Source organism: Pangasianodon hypophthalmus, chromosome 7, assembly GCF_027358585.1.
Source record: "Pangasianodon hypophthalmus isolate fPanHyp1 chromosome 7, fPanHyp1.pri, whole genome shotgun sequence".
In the NCBI taxonomy this organism is placed as follows: domain Eukaryota; kingdom Metazoa; phylum Chordata; class Actinopteri; order Siluriformes; family Pangasiidae; genus Pangasianodon; species Pangasianodon hypophthalmus.
The window spans coordinates 14666307-14688681 of NC_069716.1; the positions used below are offsets into that span (position 1 = coordinate 14666307).

The window sequence follows — 22375 nt, forward strand, 5'->3', positions numbered from 1 at the left end:
GGCAAAATCACCTAACTATGACAGCTATCAAACACATTGGATGTAATATATTGTTGCTACGCCCCCATGACCTAACCACTTAGCTTTGTGTATTTACTGTGATCTCTGTCCATTTATCAAAGCCATGGTGTTTTAATCATAAAAACACATTCAGATAAATAATTACTACAGTGAAAAAAAAAGAATAAATAAACTGCTAAAAACACACTGATACCTGTGCTAATGGGTCTGCATTCATTACGCAGCCATCTCTCGTCTCTCATCTGCCGAGCTGAATCACTGCCAACTGGCAGCAGCTACAGCTACGAGAAAAGAAAATGCTTGTTTTTTTAGCCACAGCAATCAAAAGAATGGTAATATATGCAGATTTAAAAAAACATCTTGTCAAAAAGGCCCATAAATATATAATATGAATTTATCTAACAGAGTTCGCGTGTCCCTCACTGGTGGCATGGGTGAGAGCAAAGCAGCTAAATGCAGTTTCCATCATCCATTAGGTCCCTCAGACCTCTCATTAAGTACAACTCACAGCAAATTACCCACGGCAATTAGAATATGTATCAAACCCAACAAGAGATGCTTCAGTGTCTGGGGGCACATGGCAGCACCTACTGTGGGTGTACTGATCAGGCAAATTTACATCTGCACCCCACAGCCTGTGCAGTGTAACACATGCCATTTAAAAGGCTCACATTGGCCTTTCTGCTCTGCTTGAGTCAGAGACTCTTTTTTCTTTCTTTCTTTTTCAATTGATCAGAGATGCAGTAAGGTCCTGAGTGGGCAAGATTATAAGATACAGACAAGAGCACTGCACTGGGCTGCCCATGCAAACCACATGACCATAACATGATTTTCTGCAGACTCACTTGAAATAAAGTTTAGCTATGTGTTTGTCTATTTCTTTTCAACTCTGAAATACATGCATTTGAGCATTTACTTTTATTAAGTTGCACTCAAATAAGAGTTAATGTGGACTCAAGTTTGTGATGCCTGAGTTACTGAGGTGTGGATGTAGTGGAAAGTGATTGTTCGATCCTGGAACAACATAAGGAATAACACAGGAATATACCTGAATGGGAAGACAGTCCTTTTCAGGCATCTTGCACACTAATGACATACTCATTCACACCTAGAGGCAACGTAGAGCAGCCAGTTCACTTAACTGCACGTGTAGAATGTATCACTATCAAACTACAAGTCCTTTATAAGGATCAGCATAGCAGCAGACAGCTTTAACGCATACCATAGTATGTCTGAAACCACAAATAAAAACATCACATATATATTTAAAGCAAATAGTCTGCCTCGATCTAGCAGACACTAGAAGAAAGGGGCTTATGCAATACAGATATTATCAGCCCAAAAATGGTCAGATATGAAGCTCTGATGTAAATCTCAATTTATGTCTTTGCCCTTTTCCTTGTATCTTTCTCTACTGCTATAAATCTCTCTGCATTCATAAGAAGAGAAAAAGTGTCTACAGTGCAAAATAGGCACACTTTTACAAATGTAGATTGGACAAAACCATGCTAGGATGCATAAAGTGAAAATACGACTCTTTGACAGGCTAATCTGAAGTCATAAAACACACAAAGCTAGTAGCTTCAGGTCTGCTACTGTGTTTCTCACATAACACAGAACAGCTAGCCTTCATGTGACATCATTCAGTCAAACTGTGCTAACGTGTTCCTTTTTTCTCTGCCATTCAAATCGGCTTTCAACAGTAATTAAGGTCAGGTATATTTTTCTCTCCTTTTCCCCTCATATCAGAATAGAAGTTACTTGGCTACATACAAATGCAAGATTTTTTAACTTTACAATTACATGTTAACCATTTCTTCAAAAATGCAAATGAGTCAGTAGGTCGTTAAATACGCTCATTAATTTCCATAGTACAAAAATATGGAAATACAAAAATTCTTTCAACAAATGCATTGTACTCAGAATGTTTTTTATTGTGATAGCACACCCAGTGGACAAATGTTTACATAACAGCTTAAAAAAACGTAGTTTGATAAAATGTCACCTAAAAGCTTTAAGTCCTGTGAGCTGGTTTGTGAAATTATTTGACTGTATCTTCTTTGAAGGCTGGGAAGGCTGTGCATGGGAAACAGTTTATTTTAAGTAAACTATCAATTCAACATGTTTTTGAAATGAACTTGCTAAGGATATGGAATTAGATATAGATTTACTGTACATAGATATAGATTTTAAAGTGACTCTACCTAAAAATGGAAAATGCAAGCAATTTTATGCCATGAGTATATTTAATATATTTGGAATAGAAGAAGGAAATATACTTAAGAATAAAAATCCATCCGTCCTTCCTTCCATTCTCTGTACTGCTTATCCTACCCAGGGTCTCGGAGAGCCTGAAGCCTATCCCAGGGGACATGGGGCACAAGGCGGGGGACACCCTGGACAGGGTGCCAATCCATCGCAGGGCACAATCTCACATACACACCCATTCGCACACTATGGACAATTTAGAGATGCCAATCAGCCTACAATCCATGTCTTTGGATTGAGGGAGGAAACTGGAGTACCTGGATGAATCATGAAGCATGATCAGAACATGCAAACTCCACTCACACAGGACATCAAACCTCCAGCCTTGGAGGTGTGAGACACGTATGAATAAAAATTCATAGTGTGCCCACTATGAATAAAAATATGAAATTTTTCATATTGCGAAAGCATAAAGTTGATTGATAGAAAATGTCCAAAAATCTGAAAATCGACAACATTTTTTTCCCAGTGTAACATGGCCTTAAGTAATTCCTTCTACTCCCATTGCCTTGTGGGTGACATCCGATCAGAAGATGGACATGACAGTGAATAAGTCTTGCCATTTTTTTTTTGTCCCATCATGTTTTGTTAAAGCTAATGCCACCAGCCACCAGCTCCTCTGTGCTCGTTATAAAGATGTATCTAAGAGTGCCATGTACACAGGAAGACAAGCAACGTCTGCACCACATGTGTATGTGTGGTATGTGTGTGACAGTAGGTGTGATGCAAAGAGAGGCAAGGGCTGAAACACTGTCTCTCCCCCCTCTTCCCATCACTCTCCCCATCTTCCCCATTTCTCTAGCTTGGCCCCTGTGTTTTTGTGTTGTGCACTGACAGGCATGTGTCCCTTGGGAAGACCCTCCCCTCCAACCACCACCTGTACCCCCTCCATCTCCGAGTCTGGTCGCTTTCTTTTCTCTCCTGGCGCCTTCCCCCATTGTCTCCAACGTCTCCCTCTGATCTCACAGATCTCACAGGACCCTCTCTTTCACTCTCTCTTCCTCTTTTGGCAGCTCCCCTCCACTCTCTTGCCTTGTTATTCTTTCTCGTTTTTCCCTCTCTTAAGTTCGCCATCTTTGTCTTGCTCGTCCCTTGTTGGCCCTTTTCTCCCGTCTACCTGAGCTCCCTGGTGGGACTCCTGTTTCCCCCCTCAAAGGAGCTTTTCAGCTCTCCCTATCCTCCATTGCCGTTCATCCAGGGAGCCTCAGACGCTCCGCTTTTCTAAATTTATTTTCCTGCTACAGGCAAGGCTAGCTCCTGCATGGCATGTAGTTCTCTTGATCTCCAAGTATTAAGTGAAAGTATGCTGCCCGGGGAGGGCTATTCATGCAGTGAAGAACGCCTCCATAGTGGCAACTGCTGGCTATATATTCCTCAGCGCTGTGAGAACCTGATACTTCTGCATGGCCAGGTTTAAGGGGAACACAAGGGAACCTGAAGAATGTCATGCAATTTTAAACCAATAGTCAGACCAACATTTAGGGATTTGAAAAATTGTGAATGATAAAAGTTAGGGTTAGGGATAAGACTGGCATTTGTGACAGTGTTCGCATGATAAGTCTGTTACTCACATCATTTGAGCATGGTTTTGAAACTTTGAATTCAGTAAATGTGTTGTTGTTCAGTAAAGTGTGCTGCACATGTACAAAACAAGCATGTGCACCAAATATTCAGCATATAATTAAAATAATTAGAATCGATTACAAAACCAATTAAACAGACAGCATTTTGTCACCATACTCCACTGCCCCTGTTATGTCATGTAGGGATCTGTTCTTGGCACATTTCAGTTCATAATTCATATGCTGCTTTAGGTCAAATCTTACAAAGTCACAGAGTAAATTTTCACTCATAGTTAAGTGACACTTAGCTTGTCTCTCAAAATGTACAACTCGGAGTTCTTTAAACTAAAACAGCTCTTCAGTCGACACTATTCTGTTCAGTGTTGTTTTTATTTGTACCTTGTAACGCTGCTTTACTGCCTTGGTATATTGCTTGTATTTCTGTTACTGCTGTGTTGTGTCCTTGGCCTTTGGAAAAAAGCTACCTAAATTAAACTTATTGTTTTATATTATTGTTATTATTGTTGTTGTTTTCTGATAGCAGTGAGTAAGTGAGAGAATGAGGGAGAGAGCGAGGATATATTTATATTATAATAATAGTGTATATGGTTTATAATATGTTGATATTCTTGTAAGAACTGCAGTGTTAATATGGATAACGTTTCAACAAAGGTCATAAATTTGGACTCTGAGAACACCCTTATAAATGTAGTTTTAAGTTAATCAACGGTGTCATTAACGATGATTGGTCAATTCAGGTCTATAAAGATTGTGTCTGTGAATATCAACAGTGATAAGTGACATTGACACTCACCTGCGCACAAACTTCTGTGACAGAGAGAAAGAGAGAGAGAGAGAGAGAGAGAGAGAGAACAGAAGGAGAAGCTTGATACCGCACCAGGGATCTATAATGTTTAAAGCAGGCTTTGTGTGCTAAGTGGCTCTCGGCAGGGGTGCAGACTGGAGGTGAAGAGGATGGTGGTTGTGTCTCAATAATCCATTAGCTAATGGCTATCTAAAGCTCTTCTTCCTTCTTCCACAGAGCAGCTGTTTGAACAATAAAACTCAGCTTAAGCTGAAGAAGGAACCATGCACCGCTTCACTTTACTCTTCATTCAGTTTACTAGTGTACTAAAACAGCAGGACTAACGTACTGTGTAATATTAATACCAGAACAGAGCAGTGCTATAAAATCATCTCGTTGATCTGTAAATGATTAAAAACCTGGCTGTCTTGTAAGACTTGGGGATTCTTGCTCAGGTTTTTTTCCCTCCGTTTAGTCATTTAGTTACATCATTTCTTTATTCAGTACAAATCAGATGTACAAACAACAATAATCCCTATAGTGCTGAAACCAGGCAGTGCTTTGATTTTTCTGATATTAATGATTCAAACTCACATTTCATTACTGTTTCAAAGCTCAGCCACTGAGGTCAAGTTCAGCAAGAAAGGCTGCCAGTGACTTTTACAAGTTAATTACAACAGGAAGGTGTTGAACCAAGTTACGCAAAGTAAAAAAGGATTCGCTTTTTGCTGATGAATGTAAATGCAAATGATGAGTCAATTAAATGCAACGTGCAGGTCACTTAATAAGTTTAGGAGCCCATCATTAATGGTAGGGCACGTTCATTATACTGTTCCTTATATAATAATAATAATACTGTAATGAATAAGACTAATTAACATGTGCTTCTTTAAGAGAAATAAGTGGTAATAGTATTGAGGGATGTTGAAGGGGATTGAGGGTCACCTGGAGAATTTAATCTCCAAAACAAGTGTTTGTAATACTGTTACATTCAGGAACTCAAGAGTGTCTGACAGGAAAAGGAAGAGGGCAAAACCACTGCAGCGTTAGGTGTAAAGTATAGAGGATAATAGTTTGAGAATCCATTTATACATGTATCAATAAAGCACTACCTGCAACAAGAAAAGGATGCTTGCAAGATCACAGACAAGAAGTAACTTTAATTTAATATTGTGAATTTTAAAAGTTATTTTACAGCCTTCATCCAAAAAATGATAACAATCTATACAGTAGTTTTTGTCAACAGAACTGCTCAGTGTGGATCCATTCAAAGATATGACGACAAAAAAAAAAGAAGAAGAAGAAAAAAAAACACAGAGAGAAAAGCGTAGAGGAAAAGAAAAAAAATGGGAACCAGCTTTTTTGGTTTGAGTATTGTTTTATATAGAATGCTTGTTGCTTTATCAGCTGCCCATCCTGATCATTAAGATGGAAACATGTACAAAGAGGCCATTGTAGGACAGCCATATATTTATAATTCATATGAAAGGAAAAGTTTGTTCCACTCTGAAAGAGTGAGGATGTGATAGAAGAGCCCAAACGCTGCTCTGTCATCAGTGGCTTCTGTCAAAAAGTCCACACACACACACACACACACACACACACACACACACACACGAAACTCAACATTGGTTCATGAAAAGCCATATTCTCTGTTTGATGGTAACACACACTACAGAAAGCAGCACTTTATTCTGCTCCACAAAGGGCCATGCACTTTACAGCCTAAACACTCGGGGCTCTGTTGGCAATATTGTTCCAACAGGCAATTTGGCTGGCAGAAGAAAGGGAGTTAACGGCGAAGCAAACCGAGTTAGTGTAAGAGCCTGAGAGGCAACATGTTGTGCTCTGACATTCAGACCTCTCACTCCAGAGGGAGAAATGTGTCAGTGCTACTTACTGGAGCACTAAGACAGCATCTCACACACACACACACACACACACACACATACCCAGTAAGGTGTGCTACCATCTGCAGAGTTACACCATCAGATCGGCACTCTGTAAGCTAAATGTGAACTTCTGGCTTAAACAGTATGGCTTTTTAGGGTTTCCCCCACTCACACACTAATAAAACACAAACAAAATTAAAAAGGCAGTTTTTGTTTTAAATTAATAATAAAGTGCACCCCATTTCCCCCTTGCAAAATACATAGCTACAACACACATTAAATATGAATCATACAGTCTCTCCATACACAACATTAGCTTCCACATTATCCTTCATAATCCAAACCAATACAAAAAACACAAACCCTTCATTTACTCTTTCCCTGCTTTGATTAGCGGGGTCTTATTAACAGTATTTGTGTAAAACTGCCCAATTTGTGCTTTGTTTTGTTGATGTCATAAAACTGTCCCATAAGAAAGTTGATGGCATTGTTTAATGGTGGTGATGGGACTGTGCAAGTGATTGTATGCTTATTAGCTTGCATTGTTAAGGCATCTAAACTGCTGGTACTGGTAAAGTGAAAAGACTAAGACAGAAATATACAGATATACAAGCAGGCATAAATAATCGACAAATTAAAAGAATAGAGAAGCATAGGAAAGGAAACCCAAAAGAGAAAGAAAGTATTTTCATATTTCATCAAAAATTCCGCTCTGGTTTCAACACACAAAATGGAACTGTCACTCTCAGGAGAGAAGAGCCCATGCATATTATTAGTTTAACAGTATCAACTTTTGTAAGCCTCAACAAGAAAAAAGGTATAGATTTATATATTCATCATATATATATATATTTTAAAAATCTACACTACTAAATGCTATCAGAATAAGATGCTACTTTTTTCCATACATTAAAAAAATTCCAAAAATGAAACAAATTCTTTTAACTTACAAATTATACAAAAATAGACAATGGATTTTTTTTCATGAATGTAACTTAAAAATGAGAGCATGGCAAACATGAAAAGTAAATACAAACAATCCATGAAGTACATTTCAAAAACGAAGACAAAGGTGGCTAATACGACGGCACATGATCACATATAAACTTCCACAGTCGAATCAAATGAGGGGAGAAAAGCAATGTACAAACTTTACATACATCATGTATATGAACATTGTACACAACCTATTTTTAATTTGCAGACTCATGTTGGTTTCCTGTTCCTGTTGCTTTTCCTTACTACAGTCAGTGAGAGGATTAGATTAGAATAGATCGGATTAGAGTACAGGTCACTGGTGATACTAAATTGAAAAGCTGCCATAAGACATTTCGGTATATAAATATATGTAACAATTCTGCAAAAAAAAAAAAAAAAAAAATGCATATATACAAAATAGTTGACTAGCAGAGAGAGAGAGAGCTGATTAAACGGGCATTAGTTGAAAGTTTAACACTTTTTGAAGAGGAGGCTGTTACAATGCTGGGCTAAATATCAACATCCTCTGTTCGTTTTCTTCGTGGTTCTTTTAGCAGCCGGAACAGGCATGCATTCCTCTCCTGCCTCCCTTCATTTGATCCTTCACAGCAAAGACGACACATGGAGAAAAAGTAATAATCACAGACTTATGGTATTTTGTTCGTTTTCATTTGTACTAAACCAACAACTACTCAAATTCAAATAGATTGACGGTTTCTTATGACTTCATTATGTTGCCTCATACAAACATCCTTCAGGACATGTAAAAATATTTTCAAAGCTAACACAGCATAGCAACTCATAGTGTACTCTCTCTTTTTTTGTGTACTACATATTCTGGCACTGATGAGCAGCAAATTAGTTTTGTATAAATATAAATATGGATTCATTTCAAAAATTCTATTCCTCAAGCGCTCCTCCCTGGGAGCAGGATGTGAGTCTGGGATCTTCACAGTGGGCCAGAAGGCTAATGAAAATCAGCTCAGGACCGCTTTTTAAAGTGTTCTCCTGTCCATAAAGACAGATAAACAAACCAGCATGTACCTGGACAACCAATACAAAAGATTACTGAATATGGCGGTAAAACTTAAACAACACAAAAAGCAACATGTATGGCAAACTTCATTTGTTGGCCATGGACTAGCGCCATGATAAAGAGTTCATTTTCCTTTTGTTTGTACAGAAAACACCTGTGTACACAGTTGTTCAGTATTATAAATTTCTTAAACATCTCAAAAACATAAAACATAAATTCACCTTTTAAACAGAACTGCGATTTTCCCCTCACTGCTATACAACAGGAACTTTACAGATGAAACTGCTTTCATAGTGTCATATGTGTATGGTACAGTCTGTATAAAACGCATATAATGTTCACTTCAAAACGACTTTGAGTTTAAAAATGAATTTAGAAAAAAATCAAACCAACACCCCATACTTTTCCCTTCATTTCAAATTCCTTGTAAAAAGGCCTGAGTTTTCAAAGTTGGGGTTTTTCTTTTTTTTTTTTTTTTTCCCTTGTCCTCATGGAGACAGGCAGACCTTCAGGGTCCAGGCTGAGGGGGTTTTGAGCATGAGCTGATATAAAACGTGTCTCAACAGCAGCCCAGGAGCCACTACATGGGAGGAACGATCATCCCTGTGATCGCTAGAGAGAGAGAGAGAGAGAGAGAGAGAGAATGTGAGAAAGTAGGCCTTTAGGTCATGTATCAACTTACTTTTGTGTTTACTTCCATGAAACAGTTCCAAATAAAAGCAGTTTGAGCATCTGGAATGCACACGCTGTTTAAATGAAATGAACAAATCGAAATCTCTATGCCCCACAGTTATTTTGGCCTAGATTCCAACTATTCCACTGATTGATTATAAACTACATATTGTGCAATAATTATTTGTTACTGTACAGAGGAAATATGATACAAAGGAAAACAGAACAAAATCCCTAAAGCAGAAAGAAAGAGAGTTAAACTGCAGGCACATACTGTAGAACGCATGCAAACTGCAAAGACAAAAGCATTGACACCCAAAGAAAGATCCAAAGGGAATGAAGGAAAAACCAGACAACAGAAGGAGAGAATGTGAATGAGTCCCTTATAGTGAAAAGCTTTGAGTCTTTGAGGCTTGCTGTTTGTTTAAATCTCTTTCTTTAAATGATATACTGACACTATATGATTCTTTGATCCGCCCCAGTTGTGTATGTCCTCTATGTTTAATTAGAGTCAATTGTCAGGAAAAATAATAACTCAGTTTAATGGCTGTAAATCAGTTCCCCTCCTCCATCAGGGACCCATTATGTGAACAATTCATCTACACAATTAGTGATAAGACTACAGGACAACCTCCGTGCCTGAGCTATGATTGAGAGTGCTGTGGAATGCATTAAATAATGTCTGTCTCCCACAAGGACCTAGCTTCTTAGGGCTCGAGGAGACCAGTATTGTATTCCAATGGTCAAAAGACTGAGCTCTTGCTAAATTTATGTGCTGAAAACAGTTCGGTCAAATTCACTGCAGGGAATGCCTTTTGGAAACACCATTTCAATTGCTTTGAATAAAACGAATAAAACAGATTACAGATTACTCCTCATCCCCTGGGACTAGATCACATTTCCTGTTCATCTATTCCTTCATGTGACAAATGACAAATAAACCTGGCAACCAATAAATAAGCAAATATCGTAAATTCATATTCTAAGTGTCATTAGCTCGACTGCCTGCATAAATAGCTCCGGTACAGACAAACAGCATGAGTTCCTCACCGGTCTGAGTCTCATAAAGCTGATAATTCCAGCAATACTGGAAAAAAAATAGTTGCATAAATTTTGAAGCAGAGAGAGGGAGAAAGGTTCCCCACATGAGAGATCATGCAGTATTTCCTCACCTCTCTATGCTCTACAGATCTCAACACCACTGGAGATTTTTCATACACCATATTGGCGCCCTATTGATCGCCCCTCCATACACTGCTCTAATTCTCAGGCTATTACTTGAGTGCCTCATGCTTGCTCACAGGAAGGGTGGGAAGGATGAACTGCAGCTCATCAGGGTCAGAGGTGCTCTACACAGTGAGAGGAAGCACTCACTGTACCATGATAAGCACTGTCTGCCTATTAGACTCAATTACTTTTACACTGAACTCTCAACACAGACTGTCCGACCACACTGTGTGAAAGCTTAAGCATTATTATTTCCTGTCTATACTTAGCCTGAGGCCTTGATTCACTTAAGGTTTGTGAGTGTAAAACACATGCAAACATGGTAATACCCACAAAAACCTTGCAAGCTGATTTACTACCATGGTCTATCCTGTAGTGTCATTGATAATAATAATAATAATAATAATAATAATAATAATAATAATCTGTAAGTCTCTGGATAAGGGTGCTGTAAATGCTGTAAATGTAAATAATATTGGGGCAAATTAGCACACACACACACTTAAAGGCAGATAGGGAGCTGGATTATTAGCTACTGAGTTCCTGAATATCAGACACGGGAAATAGAAAATTTTTAACCCATTCGTTCAAATCAAAAAAACTTATGGTTCTGTCATCTATCCTTTATTTGTACTTTGATTAGACAGTGTACTCAATATATCAACTTTTAGTTTCTCCTCCAAAAGTATTTTAGTGAAAAAAAAAGATGATAGATAATAAATAATAATCCACTTTGTTCACATTCATTCCAGCCACGAGTGAGTGTGTAACACACCTACTGATGATGCATAATGGAAACGCCACTAAAACCTGGCTGAAAGATATTAGCCTATGTGGAGATTAAAACTAGGGGCTCTGTGTAATCATGTTACATGACTGTCACTGATTAGCTGCATGAATCTACAGCTCTGGGCTTCTTACAGACAGCTCACAGCCTCGTTTATATCATTCTATGTGTTTTTCTTATGACCGCTGGTGGTGCTGTTGCACTCGGTTTCACAAAAATCCAAAATAATACTCTTTAAAATGTTTGTTAACCACAAATAAGATGATGTGGATGCCAAAAATAAACTTACACTGTTCTTTTTTTTTTTTTTTTTTTAATCTTTGAAAGACAGACGGGGCTAAACCGTGCTAGTCCATTGTTACAAGCTGCCCTGCATAACACAATACACACGTTTACACTCGTTTGTATTACATTCATGCTTTATTTTGAACAGTTTTTGATGTATCTTATCACCTTTAATCTATGTTATGAGATCAGTACCCCCTGTGGCTTTTGAGAACAAATAAAACACACAAAATCTCATTTAAATTGTGCCCCCCCCCCCCCCATTTGTGTCATTCAACAATTATCTTTATCAAATAATCTGCAACACACGCACTAACTGTGCAAATAATTTATCTTCTGAATACACATATTAAGTAGGGTTCATTATTTGGGAGAGAAAATGAGGAAATTAGGCCTACAATGAATCTAATATCATTGAGGTTATATGAGGTTACTGTAAACTAGGTATATGCAACTATGATCATAAAAATAAGAATATACTAAAACAACTGAGAACAAGATTAGCAAGCAGCACTATTGAAACTGCAGAGAGGGGCAGGAAACAGGAAACAGGAAGTCAGGCAGGAAATTAAACACACATGGCAAGCTCTCAGTGATGGACAGTAGGTCCTCAGCGACCCAGGAGAGGAGAGAGGCATGGACAGAGACGAAGAGGAGGGTGCAAAGGAGGCTGAAATGACGGGAAGGCTAATGGACTGAGAGAGGGAACGACAGAGAGAGGTAGAGATGTCACATACTTCAGGAGAAGGCCAGTCCCTGCAGGGAGCTGGCTGTGGAATACTTGCTAGAGTCCACAAAAGACTGATCTACTGGAGGCATGGAGAGGGAGAAGGGTCACAGGAAGGATGGAGTGGGGAAAAAAGGGAAAAAAAGAACAGTGTTATTTTTTATGTGTTGAGAGAGAGAGAGAGAGAGAGAGAGAGATTAAACATTAGGGCCACAGATCAGAAGGTTAGTACAGGACAATACTAACGTAGTATTTTCAAAGTTACACAGTAGGTTATACAACTGGGAATCAGAGTGGAAAGGGCAATGATTAATAGGCAAAAATATCTGTGCTATATAATGTAGTGAAATATTAACTACATCATATTAATATTAACACTCTCTTCACTACAGGGCCGTCTCTTTTGATTTTATAGCAATGCTATATTACAGCCATAATAATAATAATAATAATAATAATAATAATAATAATAATAATCATAATAATGATTTATAGTCAAATAAGGTACCCAACCAGGTTCATAAGTGCATTATATAGCATATAAACTCTTTCATGTGTTACGGCTTGGTGGCAGATATTTGACAATTGGGTAAACAATATGTTTACATAATGGTTTACATAAACCAATGCCTTTAAAAATTGCATTTTTAAATAATAATAATAATAATAATAATAATAATAATAATAATAATAATAATAATTTGAATTTCTTTTCATGTTTATTAATAATATGAGACAAACACATGGTGTAAAATGAATTTTTGTTGCCATCTTGACCAGAAAATAACATAAGGATTAAAGATTCTACCTGCAACACTTATATCTATTATTTGCACATTGTGCTGCGTGTTTTGCAGAGCCTGGCACTGCCCTCACCTTGGAGACCGTTGCCGTTGGCACTGGTGCAGGTGGGAGGTGGCGAGGCTTGGGGACGCACCACTGGGGCAAAGGCGCTCTTCTGTTTAACAGCTGACACCATGTTGGCCGGCGAGAAGGAGAATATGCCTGAGGAGTTGCTGCAGTTGGAGGGCAGGCTGGTGGAGGAGGCCATGGTGGGACTGGATGGCACGACTGAGGAGAAAATGAGGTAGTTATAGAAAAAAACAGATGAGTGGATGGATAAGGACATGCCTTATAGTCCTACATCGTACAGACAACGGTGAGGCATGGAGACTGGAGTCACTATGCACGTCCAGGATAATAAGCATGTGATCACTGAATCATCTCATATAACGGTTACATACATATAGCTGTTACAAGGCTTAATTTGTTTGATGTATTTCCTTCTAGGCCAATTAGTGATGAAAAAACACTAACTCTGAAGATCAAATGCCTTGAACAGACGTGACATATAATCCTGGCCCCTCCTCTGGTCCGTCACTATTTGCTCCTCCTCCTTGTAATACATTAAGAGCATTTTCTCCTTCAATGCTTTTACAGTCACCATTGTATTTGAGTCTGCCTCTGAAATTATCTTCCACCTTTATTGTTGTTACTATACTGCGCTTAAAATTTTATGACCCTTTCCCAAGTAAAGTCTCTTGATAATGTCATAATCCGTTTATGAAGGCCCTGCTAATCAATTAATGAAAATTGGAGCCTCTGAAGTCTGCCCTCCCACATTGATTGAAAGTGTCTGTGCAGAGTCACTGAGCCTGTTAAAATACTTGTTAACATGTCTGAATCAAAGCTTCTAAATTGAATTGCTTCTCCTGCAATTAGTTTATTGATTTAATTAAGACTCTTTAATTTAGAAGCCAAGGTAGAAGATTGGTGTTATACGAATGGCTGGACATTATGGTTGAGTGTGCTCCAGAAAAGGATGGGCGTACATTTATCTCTGCTCTTATAGACGCATACACAGAGTAATAGCTTTATCTATTGCTTTATCACAGCCGTCTCTAATGGGTCTGAGTATTTCACCATTAGAGCATTACTGTTTGTTTCACACCACAATGTAAAAGGCTTCATAGTTAATGTCCTGTCGTCGAGCTGAATCTCTTTTCTGGGTTAAGTGGCCTCCAGTAACAAAGTAACAAAGGCTTCTATTACACACACTAGAAATGTCTTGTGTATGACCACAGCTACAGAAATATGATATTCTGATCAGTTCTTTTGCTTGGAGGGTCAGTGATCAAAGCAATACTAGCATTGAGTACATACTGCATGTATGAATGGACACTGATTTGGAGCTGGATGAGATAAACGAGAAGTGGACTGTACTTACTGGCATAGGGGGAATTGGCGGCTGAGCCATTTAGGAAGTTGGGCGATCCTCCTAGCGTGGTCATGCCGCTGTTACCATATCCGTTCATACTCGTGCTCACGGTACTGTAGCTGCTCTGCTGGGGCGTAGTGCTGGGCACATAACCATGTGGAGACACACTACTTGTGTTCCGACTGAAACCTGACACACACACACACACACACACACACATACATGCGATTAAACAGTTATAAAGAGGATATGTGTATATATATATATATATATATATATATATATATATATATATATATATATATATATATATATATATATATACACATATATACAATCGATTTGGTAACAGCAATAGTCTGTCTATTCTAAGGTTTCCTTCTCTGCTAACATCGGCTCAAATCTTCACGTGGATGAAACCTAGATTCGTACAGATTCCTCTGAATTTCCCCTGTCACAGAGGTCTGTGTTATCCAGGAACTGCCGTATAATTTTTCCGAGTCTATATTTCCCCCAATTCTGTCAATAAAAAGGTCAAGACCAATAAAAATCGTGTATGGAGTGTGGGAGGAGGTAAGGAGGAAAAGGGGGACATGGACTATAAATATACATCAATGCATTATACGCTGACATGGGTGAAAGCAGCAGGAAGTTCTTGCTCCTGGAGTCCCCCGCTGTCTGCTACAAAAGGCAGCACACATCGTGACTCTGCTCACAACACTTTCATCCTACGCCTGATAGATTACCGCTGACTTAACACAAATCACTCACTGTCACGGAGGGAGCAAAGGGAGCCGACAAATTCTTAAAGCAGAGCACAAGGCTCGCTTTTCCTTCTGGTTACAGCTCTCTCAGCACACTAGCACAACATCACTGACTCGGAGCTAAATAAAAATGTTACCGTGCTTGTTTCTGTCTCAAATCTTCCTTTGGCTACTAAACTGAGAGAAGACTATGGGCAGCTCCTCTTACCCTGATTGGCTCCCTGTGTAGATTCAGAGACGTTGACAGCAAGCTGGCCGTGGAAAGAGTTGACGCCCATCATGCCAGTGTGCACAGAGCTGTTTGCCAGACCGGAGAGCTGGTTGTGGGTGCGTGGTACGTTGTAGAGCGCCTCAGCGATGTCAGCTGCCCTCTTCAGAATGATCTCCTGTCATGAGCACCATGTCACATCAGAGACTATCACAAACACTGACGTCAAGGTTAAACTAAACAGGAACAAGCTGTACGAATATCAAATCTTTGCAATATCAAATACAGCATATGATACTGCAAAGCAAGTCAAACGTAAGGCTGAAGCTGTGTGGTTTGAAGTGTATATCTGAGGGACTTCATGCACAGACGATAATGTGGGATAGGTTGAAAGAGATTATGAGTAATAGATTTATCAGACATCTTCCCCATGCTCTAAAAAGCTGTGTTTATTGGTCAGATGAGCACAAAGCAGTACAAACAAACAGCAGGGGATCTGGCATGCTTCACGGAACATACATCACTCAGAATTTGCCCCCACAATTGAGTCCTTATGAGAATATTTGTATGGTAAATGACAAGGGCTGAGGATTTGTGGGAAAGGTGAGGCGGATAGGAAAGAGGTTCCTCCGAGACAGACATGACCAGAGGCAGACCCCCATTCACTATCTAAATAATTCAGCAGCCCTGCACTTTCAGCACTCAACCCTGCAATCGATGACCTGCCTTACAGGAGTGGCCAACTGCTCCTCTGCAGGGAGGAGGCCCCTCAAGCTCCTTTAACCATCGATAGAGAAGTTTCTGTTATGTTGATGAGTTATGTTGATATGTATCGATTTTTTGGTGGGGACTAGAGAAATACATCGTGGCATGATACATTGTCTTTATAACTTTTATCTTTCCTCTGAATTCAGCATGATTGTAAAAGTACATCATGTTTACAGATGGCTACATTTTGTATTCTGCTTTGTACTGCTTTTCTCTTGTTGTGTTTTGTATTTTACATGGCTGTGAGGCCTTATGAGGGGTCACTCACCTGATTATTGTGAGGCATCCCATACAGGGCTTCTACAAGATCTGCTGCTCTCTTCAGAATCACTTCCTATTGACAAGAAAACAATTGTAATGTTATAGTTATAGTGATTAGTGACTGCCTCTTTACTGTAACCCTTCTACTGTAACCCTTTTACAACCTAAAAAACTAAAGCAAGGACACTGTAAATATTCAGTAGTAGATATAAATAAATATAAATACCAAAGAGAGCAGAGGGCAAGACAAATGGAAAGTTGACAATGTGACGGTTCATGTCCTAGGTCAGAGATTAGGCTGTGTGTCATGTAGGTCTATACTCTGGTGCCCGCAAGAGAAGGGTGTTATATGTACACATCCACCCCTCCTGGGCAATACCACATTCATTTAAACATGTAAACAACATATAAGACTCTCTATATGTCATATTAAGAGTCCTGCCTGCACTCCAACCCATGCTTATGTCCCCAGCTGTGTGTGTCCCATGAGCATGAGTCACCCATTCAGTACACTAAACCTCATAACACACTTACTGTAGAGCAGCCTCCATTCCTCAACCAATACTAATACAGTCTATTATATGTATAATACATGTACACAAATACACAGTGAAACAGATGAATGCATGCTTGTAGAGGTAAATAAATGCCCTGTTGGCTGGGAGGGGATGGATGTGTGTATATAACACCCTTCTCTTGTAGGTAATTGAGTCTCAGCTCCTCAACCAGCAGCCTATTTATTACCATACCTTCCCACACATTAAACATTTATTTACTGTGTTCTTTACTCTGTATTCATTTTCTTCCTCCTCTCTCCCTCTCACTTCCATCTCTCTCCTCTTCATTTTTTTTCTCATAGGCGAAGTAGGCGCCTGGAGCTCCCGTGGAACCCTTTTTAAAAGTTAATGTGCCGGGGCTGAGGAAATGTGCTTGGGGCGCGACAACCAGAAAATTGCTCTCACCCTCGGTGTGTAACCCTCGCTGTGAACGAGCCCCCGAGCATGTGTGCCCGCCCGCTAGCTGACATATTGCCTTTCAATCAGAGCCCGTCTCTGCTGCCACCCCCACAACATGCAGGCACGATCATGACGAGGGGGTCAGCGAAGCAATAAAGATTTTTAGTGCGCTGTCCGAGGTGCTAAATTCACTCAATAATGGGTGTGCTGGCACTGCGTTAACCCCTCGTTAGGGATGCTTGGGCGGGGGGAGCCTGGCCCGGGTGATTGAAGGAGGCGCAGGGGGCCTGGGGAGGCCTAAAGTGCTGCTTTTGTATGGATGCCCGCCTTGGTCGCCTGCTTTTCTCTCTAGATTTGCTGCACTCTCTGTGGCAGTGCTTTCCCAGGAAAGCAGAAGAACATAAGGGATGAGAGGCATTAGCCCACAGCTGGATCCCCTCCTGCATCCAGACTGTGCTATCCATCCTATATCTCATCTACAGTAGAGTACATACATCTACAGCATGTACCTATCTCCTTTCCTCTTACCCGCTCCCTTTCTGGCTGGCTTATAACGGGGTTGTATCCATTTTCCATCATTACAATATTGGGTGAGGGGATCTGTTGAGAGTCCAAATCCAATAAGGAAGAAGCCAAAAGTTGGTCCAGATAAACAAATAAATGCTATTAACAGCGGGCTGTATGTGGTGGCCCTGTGTCTGGAAGCAGAACCCATTTCCTGGGTGAGCAGAAGGGTTTCCAGTAAGGGCTGAGAGCTGAGAGCTGAGAGCGGTAAACAGGAAAGAAACCCGATCCTAGATCTGCGTGTCTGCGCGCCTGCCTATCAGTCAGAGCCATCATTATCCTGACGATGCCCTACTTCCTGCTCTGCACTCATCTCTCTAGCCATGCTGAAGCACGAAACACACACAGTTATAAAACTTCAAGTCCAGAGCTATGACTGAGGCCCTTTTAGCTAAGAAAAGTTTTTACTCTTGTGTTTATACCTACATGTAAGCTACTGTACACACACACACACACACAGTATAGCAGGTAAACAACCCTCAGGCATTGTGTTTTGGTAATGCATGATATGAGGCTCAGCCTCGGCACTGAGGCCAACCTACACATTACTGCACTCTGGACATCAAATCTGTTCCTGTGTGTAAAATGATGATGGCTGGTAATAAGATATATACCCAACAGAGAAAGTATTGCTGAAAAGATGAAATAATGGCCAGATCATATCAGGAATGTTAAACCATCACCGTCTGTACTTTTACAAGGGAGCTAGGCCTGTAAAAAACAAAACAAAACAAAACAAAAAAACCCGAATCCTGTGCTAGTTCCTTTGCAATTTTATCATTTTCGAATGTTCTGTTAGCACAAAAACATTAAACTCTGGTCCAAGTGGATAAATTCCACTAGATTAAATCTCATCTTCTATATAATATAAAACATAACATTAACAAGGAATTAGAACAATTAATTAACACAAATACTTCAAAAGTCAACTGGAAGAAATATCCAAATATTCAAATACTCCTTTTATTTTGGCAGCATTCAGAAAACTGAAAAGAGGTTATTATGGACCCAAATTCTATTTGGTTGCGAATTTAAATTCTAGCATCAAATTGTGACCACAGGGGTGTGTTACACCCACCGGAGCTGCAGCACGTTCTGATGAATAAGACCTCTTATATAGTGAGCTATTCCTTACAGTGACAATGAACAGATTGTCAATTTCTCTTAGCCTCTTAGTCACATGACAAAAAATATGTAAAAAAAATGACAAAAAATATGTAGCAGTAACATAGACCACTTATTTATAGAATCATATGTAGTTTTATATTTGACAAAAAAAATTTAACTTATAAAAAGCCTGGGCCCTTAGAGACAGTGTAGCTTGCAGTCCAGTCATGGTAATGTGGGATGACACTGTATTAAAATATTGTGATGAACTCTGAATAACTATGATGTATGAAAGCAATTAGGAAAAGTATATTATTGCGACATAATTCCTAGCTGCAAAAACTAGATGGCTTAATCATTCGTTACAACCTCTAAAGGCTAGATAATTTTTCTCACTTCTTAAATGAAGTGATTTCATGTGACTGTTCATCCTGCTTTATAAAACCTTGTTTAGCTCTTTAATAACTACATATAAAAATATAAATAATTATGTGCAGCATAACTAGGTAAGAGGAGAATGTCATTTTATAAAGATTTATTTATAGAATGCTGCTTTAACCCAGTCTGGCCACCATGTTGGAGGAGGCCCAAACTATCACATGTGAAATAGAGCAGAATGTCCATTCCATGTGGATGAGACCAGCTGATGCAGTGCATGCTATGACTTTTCTAGAGTTGATCCTTTTAATTAAACTGATTATATCGATGAGGAGATAAATGCTCTAGCAAGCAATTGCAGAGCATTTATATCCCTTAGATTCTATCCCTGGGCTCCTCTTTCCTTTTTCATGTCTTCAACCTGTCAATTTCTGTCCATCACAAATATCAGTCCCTTTACTCTTTAACAATCCGTCTCCCTTGCATAATTCATATTCTGTCTCTCCAGATTTAAAAGGTTACTTTTTGAAAGTCAATAACAACCTGTCCGCCTGCATCTGAACAGCAAGCAAGTGACGACTGTATCCACCAAACACGCAGAAACTTCAGAACTGCTTCAGCTGCAATATACTGTCTCAAACAGTAACCCAATTGTACATTTCAGACCATTTCTTATGACACCTGCACATAAGAATCTACACGTTTTAACAGTCAGTTGGTTTGAAATAATATAAGCATGCACATTCAGACCCAGAGCAGTATTTGTCTTTGTCATTCACCAATGAAGCATGATGAAGGAAAACACTGCACGCTGCTTCCCAGTGGTGAGGACTGTTTCATCAGAGCACAGATTGAATCCTAGGCTCTTTAGAGGTGGCCAAGAGGGGATCAGGTGGATGTGAAGTGACAGGGAAAATGGGAGGAACAAACACTGACTGGAGAGAGGGAGAGGGAAGGAACGAGCCCACAGACTGGCCACACTGGACCCCAGCCAAACTCATCGACCGGAGCTGTGTCTCTGGATCCAGACACGAATGCTCACTGAGCAATTAGGGGCTGTTCTTTCAAATGACTGTCTCTCTTTCTCCCTTTTTAATATGCACACAATTCTTGATTACATGCTACTGTTTAAACTGGCTGAACGCTGTTGTCTAATATTAAAAATAATGCTCAAGTAAACAATTTAACTATCTGAGTGTGCTCTTGTTGTGCTATTTTGCTACTTATTAATGCTTAACTGAAAATAAAGCTTACTTAAGCTAATTTCTTAAGCTAACATCCTACACAGATCCATAGAAAAAAATCAGTACTTAAGCTGAATTGACCATTTTTAGGGGCTTGCCTAACATGTCCACAGATTTGCCAAAGAATTGAGGGAGACAAGTTAGACTGCCTTGTTCCCTGCTTGCCCCTCACCTGTGATTTAGTCCAGCGGTTGAGAGAAGTGCCGTCAACAAACTGTTATTACCTCAATAAAGGGCAAAATCGATAGTGCAGAAATGAGCAGCCGGGCCCAGCGGCCGATGCTGTTAATATCTGGCTGGGAGTGTTAGAGGGAGCAGAGGACAAAGTGAGTGAGAGGGCGAGACAGACATAGACAGAAGTAGAGGATTAAAACCTCCACTACTCACAGAAATTGAGGGTAAAATCCATCTGCACACATCAACCCTGTCACCACAATTTACCAGAAATGTAGAGCCATGCAGAGAAATGATTTCTCATTTAACTTCCCCTGTATGCTAGCTAGTCTCTTCTTTCCCCCTCTCTCTCCTCTCGCTCACTCTCCGTCTACTCCAGCTGCTTCTTCCCCCTTGTGGTGACTCAATTACTGTTGGCTGAGCAATAATAAAGTGTGGGCGGCAGTGGCTTCGATCGCATGACCCAGGTGAAGGCAGCCCAGGACAGCTGACTTCACCATGATGGATCACCCGGATCCCTTTCTTTCTCTCCCTGCTGCTCTCCCTTGGTGACCCTCTCTCTCTCTCTCTCTCTCTGCCTCCCCCCCCCTCACACCTTCCTCTCCACTCAACTTCCCTACTCTCTTATCCCTCTGTGAAAGCTTGTAAAGAGCCAGAACTGCAGCCTATGTCATGTGTACTATGGCTATACACTCTTTCGGTGCATAGTAATCAAATCATGCTTAATCCAACATACACAAACTTCTCTTATGCTCTATGCTTAACACAAATGTGCTACTGGCTATATATACCTACAACAATTGTATATATAATCAAGACAACATAGAAAACTGCATCCTCTGGGACTTCCCCAACACCTGACTTGATAGTGGTCGAGCAGTGGAAGGCAGTTGGGTATTTTTTTCCTACTCATCTCATTCACATGTGCCTATGCTGCAGGTGCACAGCTGCTCATTGCTTGGTGGCTGTCCAACCATATTCATTAGAACTGCAAGGGAGTCTGTTAAAAATATGGCATGCCGTTAAGACGGTTCTCCAGGGAGGAGCAAAGGCAGTTTTTCTGACCTGCTCCCCTCTTGATGAACACAGTGGGAAAGGTGTGATGGCTCACCCCACCTGGGACCCGACTAATGTATTCAAATTCATCACTGGCCCAGTGAAATGAGCCCAGGCCAAGCCGAGGTTAAAACCACACCAATCATATGTGAACAGCAGAGTGTGTCAGTCTGTAAGAAATGAACCAGACTGCCGTTAACATGACAGACAGAAAGAATGGTCATGACTCCTTTCTTAGATTAAGCATAGAAATGAATTTAGCCTCGAAATTCTTCTATTCTGAAGTGTCAGTAAGTTTAAAAGGTGGTGGTATGGGTTTTTATGGATCACTCTGTTTGTGTGTGTGTGTGTGTGTGTGTGTGTGTGGAAGGTATGCTGACAATGTCCATGTGGTGAATTAGGGACAGAGATCAAACA

The 22375-nt window shown here is 39.9% G+C and overlaps 1 protein-coding gene across 6 annotated transcripts in view; it reads right to left on the reverse strand.

Annotated features, from left to right (window-relative positions):
• Positions 1-5796: 5796 nt before the first annotated feature.
• Positions 5797-22375, reverse strand: part of ebf1a (EBF transcription factor 1a) — a 107083-nt gene continuing 90504 nt past the window's right edge. For 2 of the 6 annotated variants that reach the window (XM_026918160.3, XM_053235337.1), the window contains exons 12-17: positions 16487-16552; positions 15451-15628; positions 14488-14667; positions 13137-13331; positions 12271-12339; positions 5797-9174 (exon numbers count right to left, since the gene is read on the reverse strand). In XM_026918160.3, the coding sequence (XP_026773961.1) occupies positions 12272-12339; positions 13137-13331; positions 14488-14667; positions 15451-15628; positions 16487-16552 (687 nt within the window). In that variant the 3' untranslated portion in view covers positions 5797-9174; position 12271. Of the gene's footprint in view, positions 9175-12270; positions 12343-13136; positions 13332-14487; positions 14668-15450; positions 15629-16486; positions 16553-22375 lie in introns of all 6 variants that reach the window. The other 4 variants (XM_026918158.3, XM_026918161.3, XM_026918163.3 and 1 more) reach the window with 2 other exon arrangements.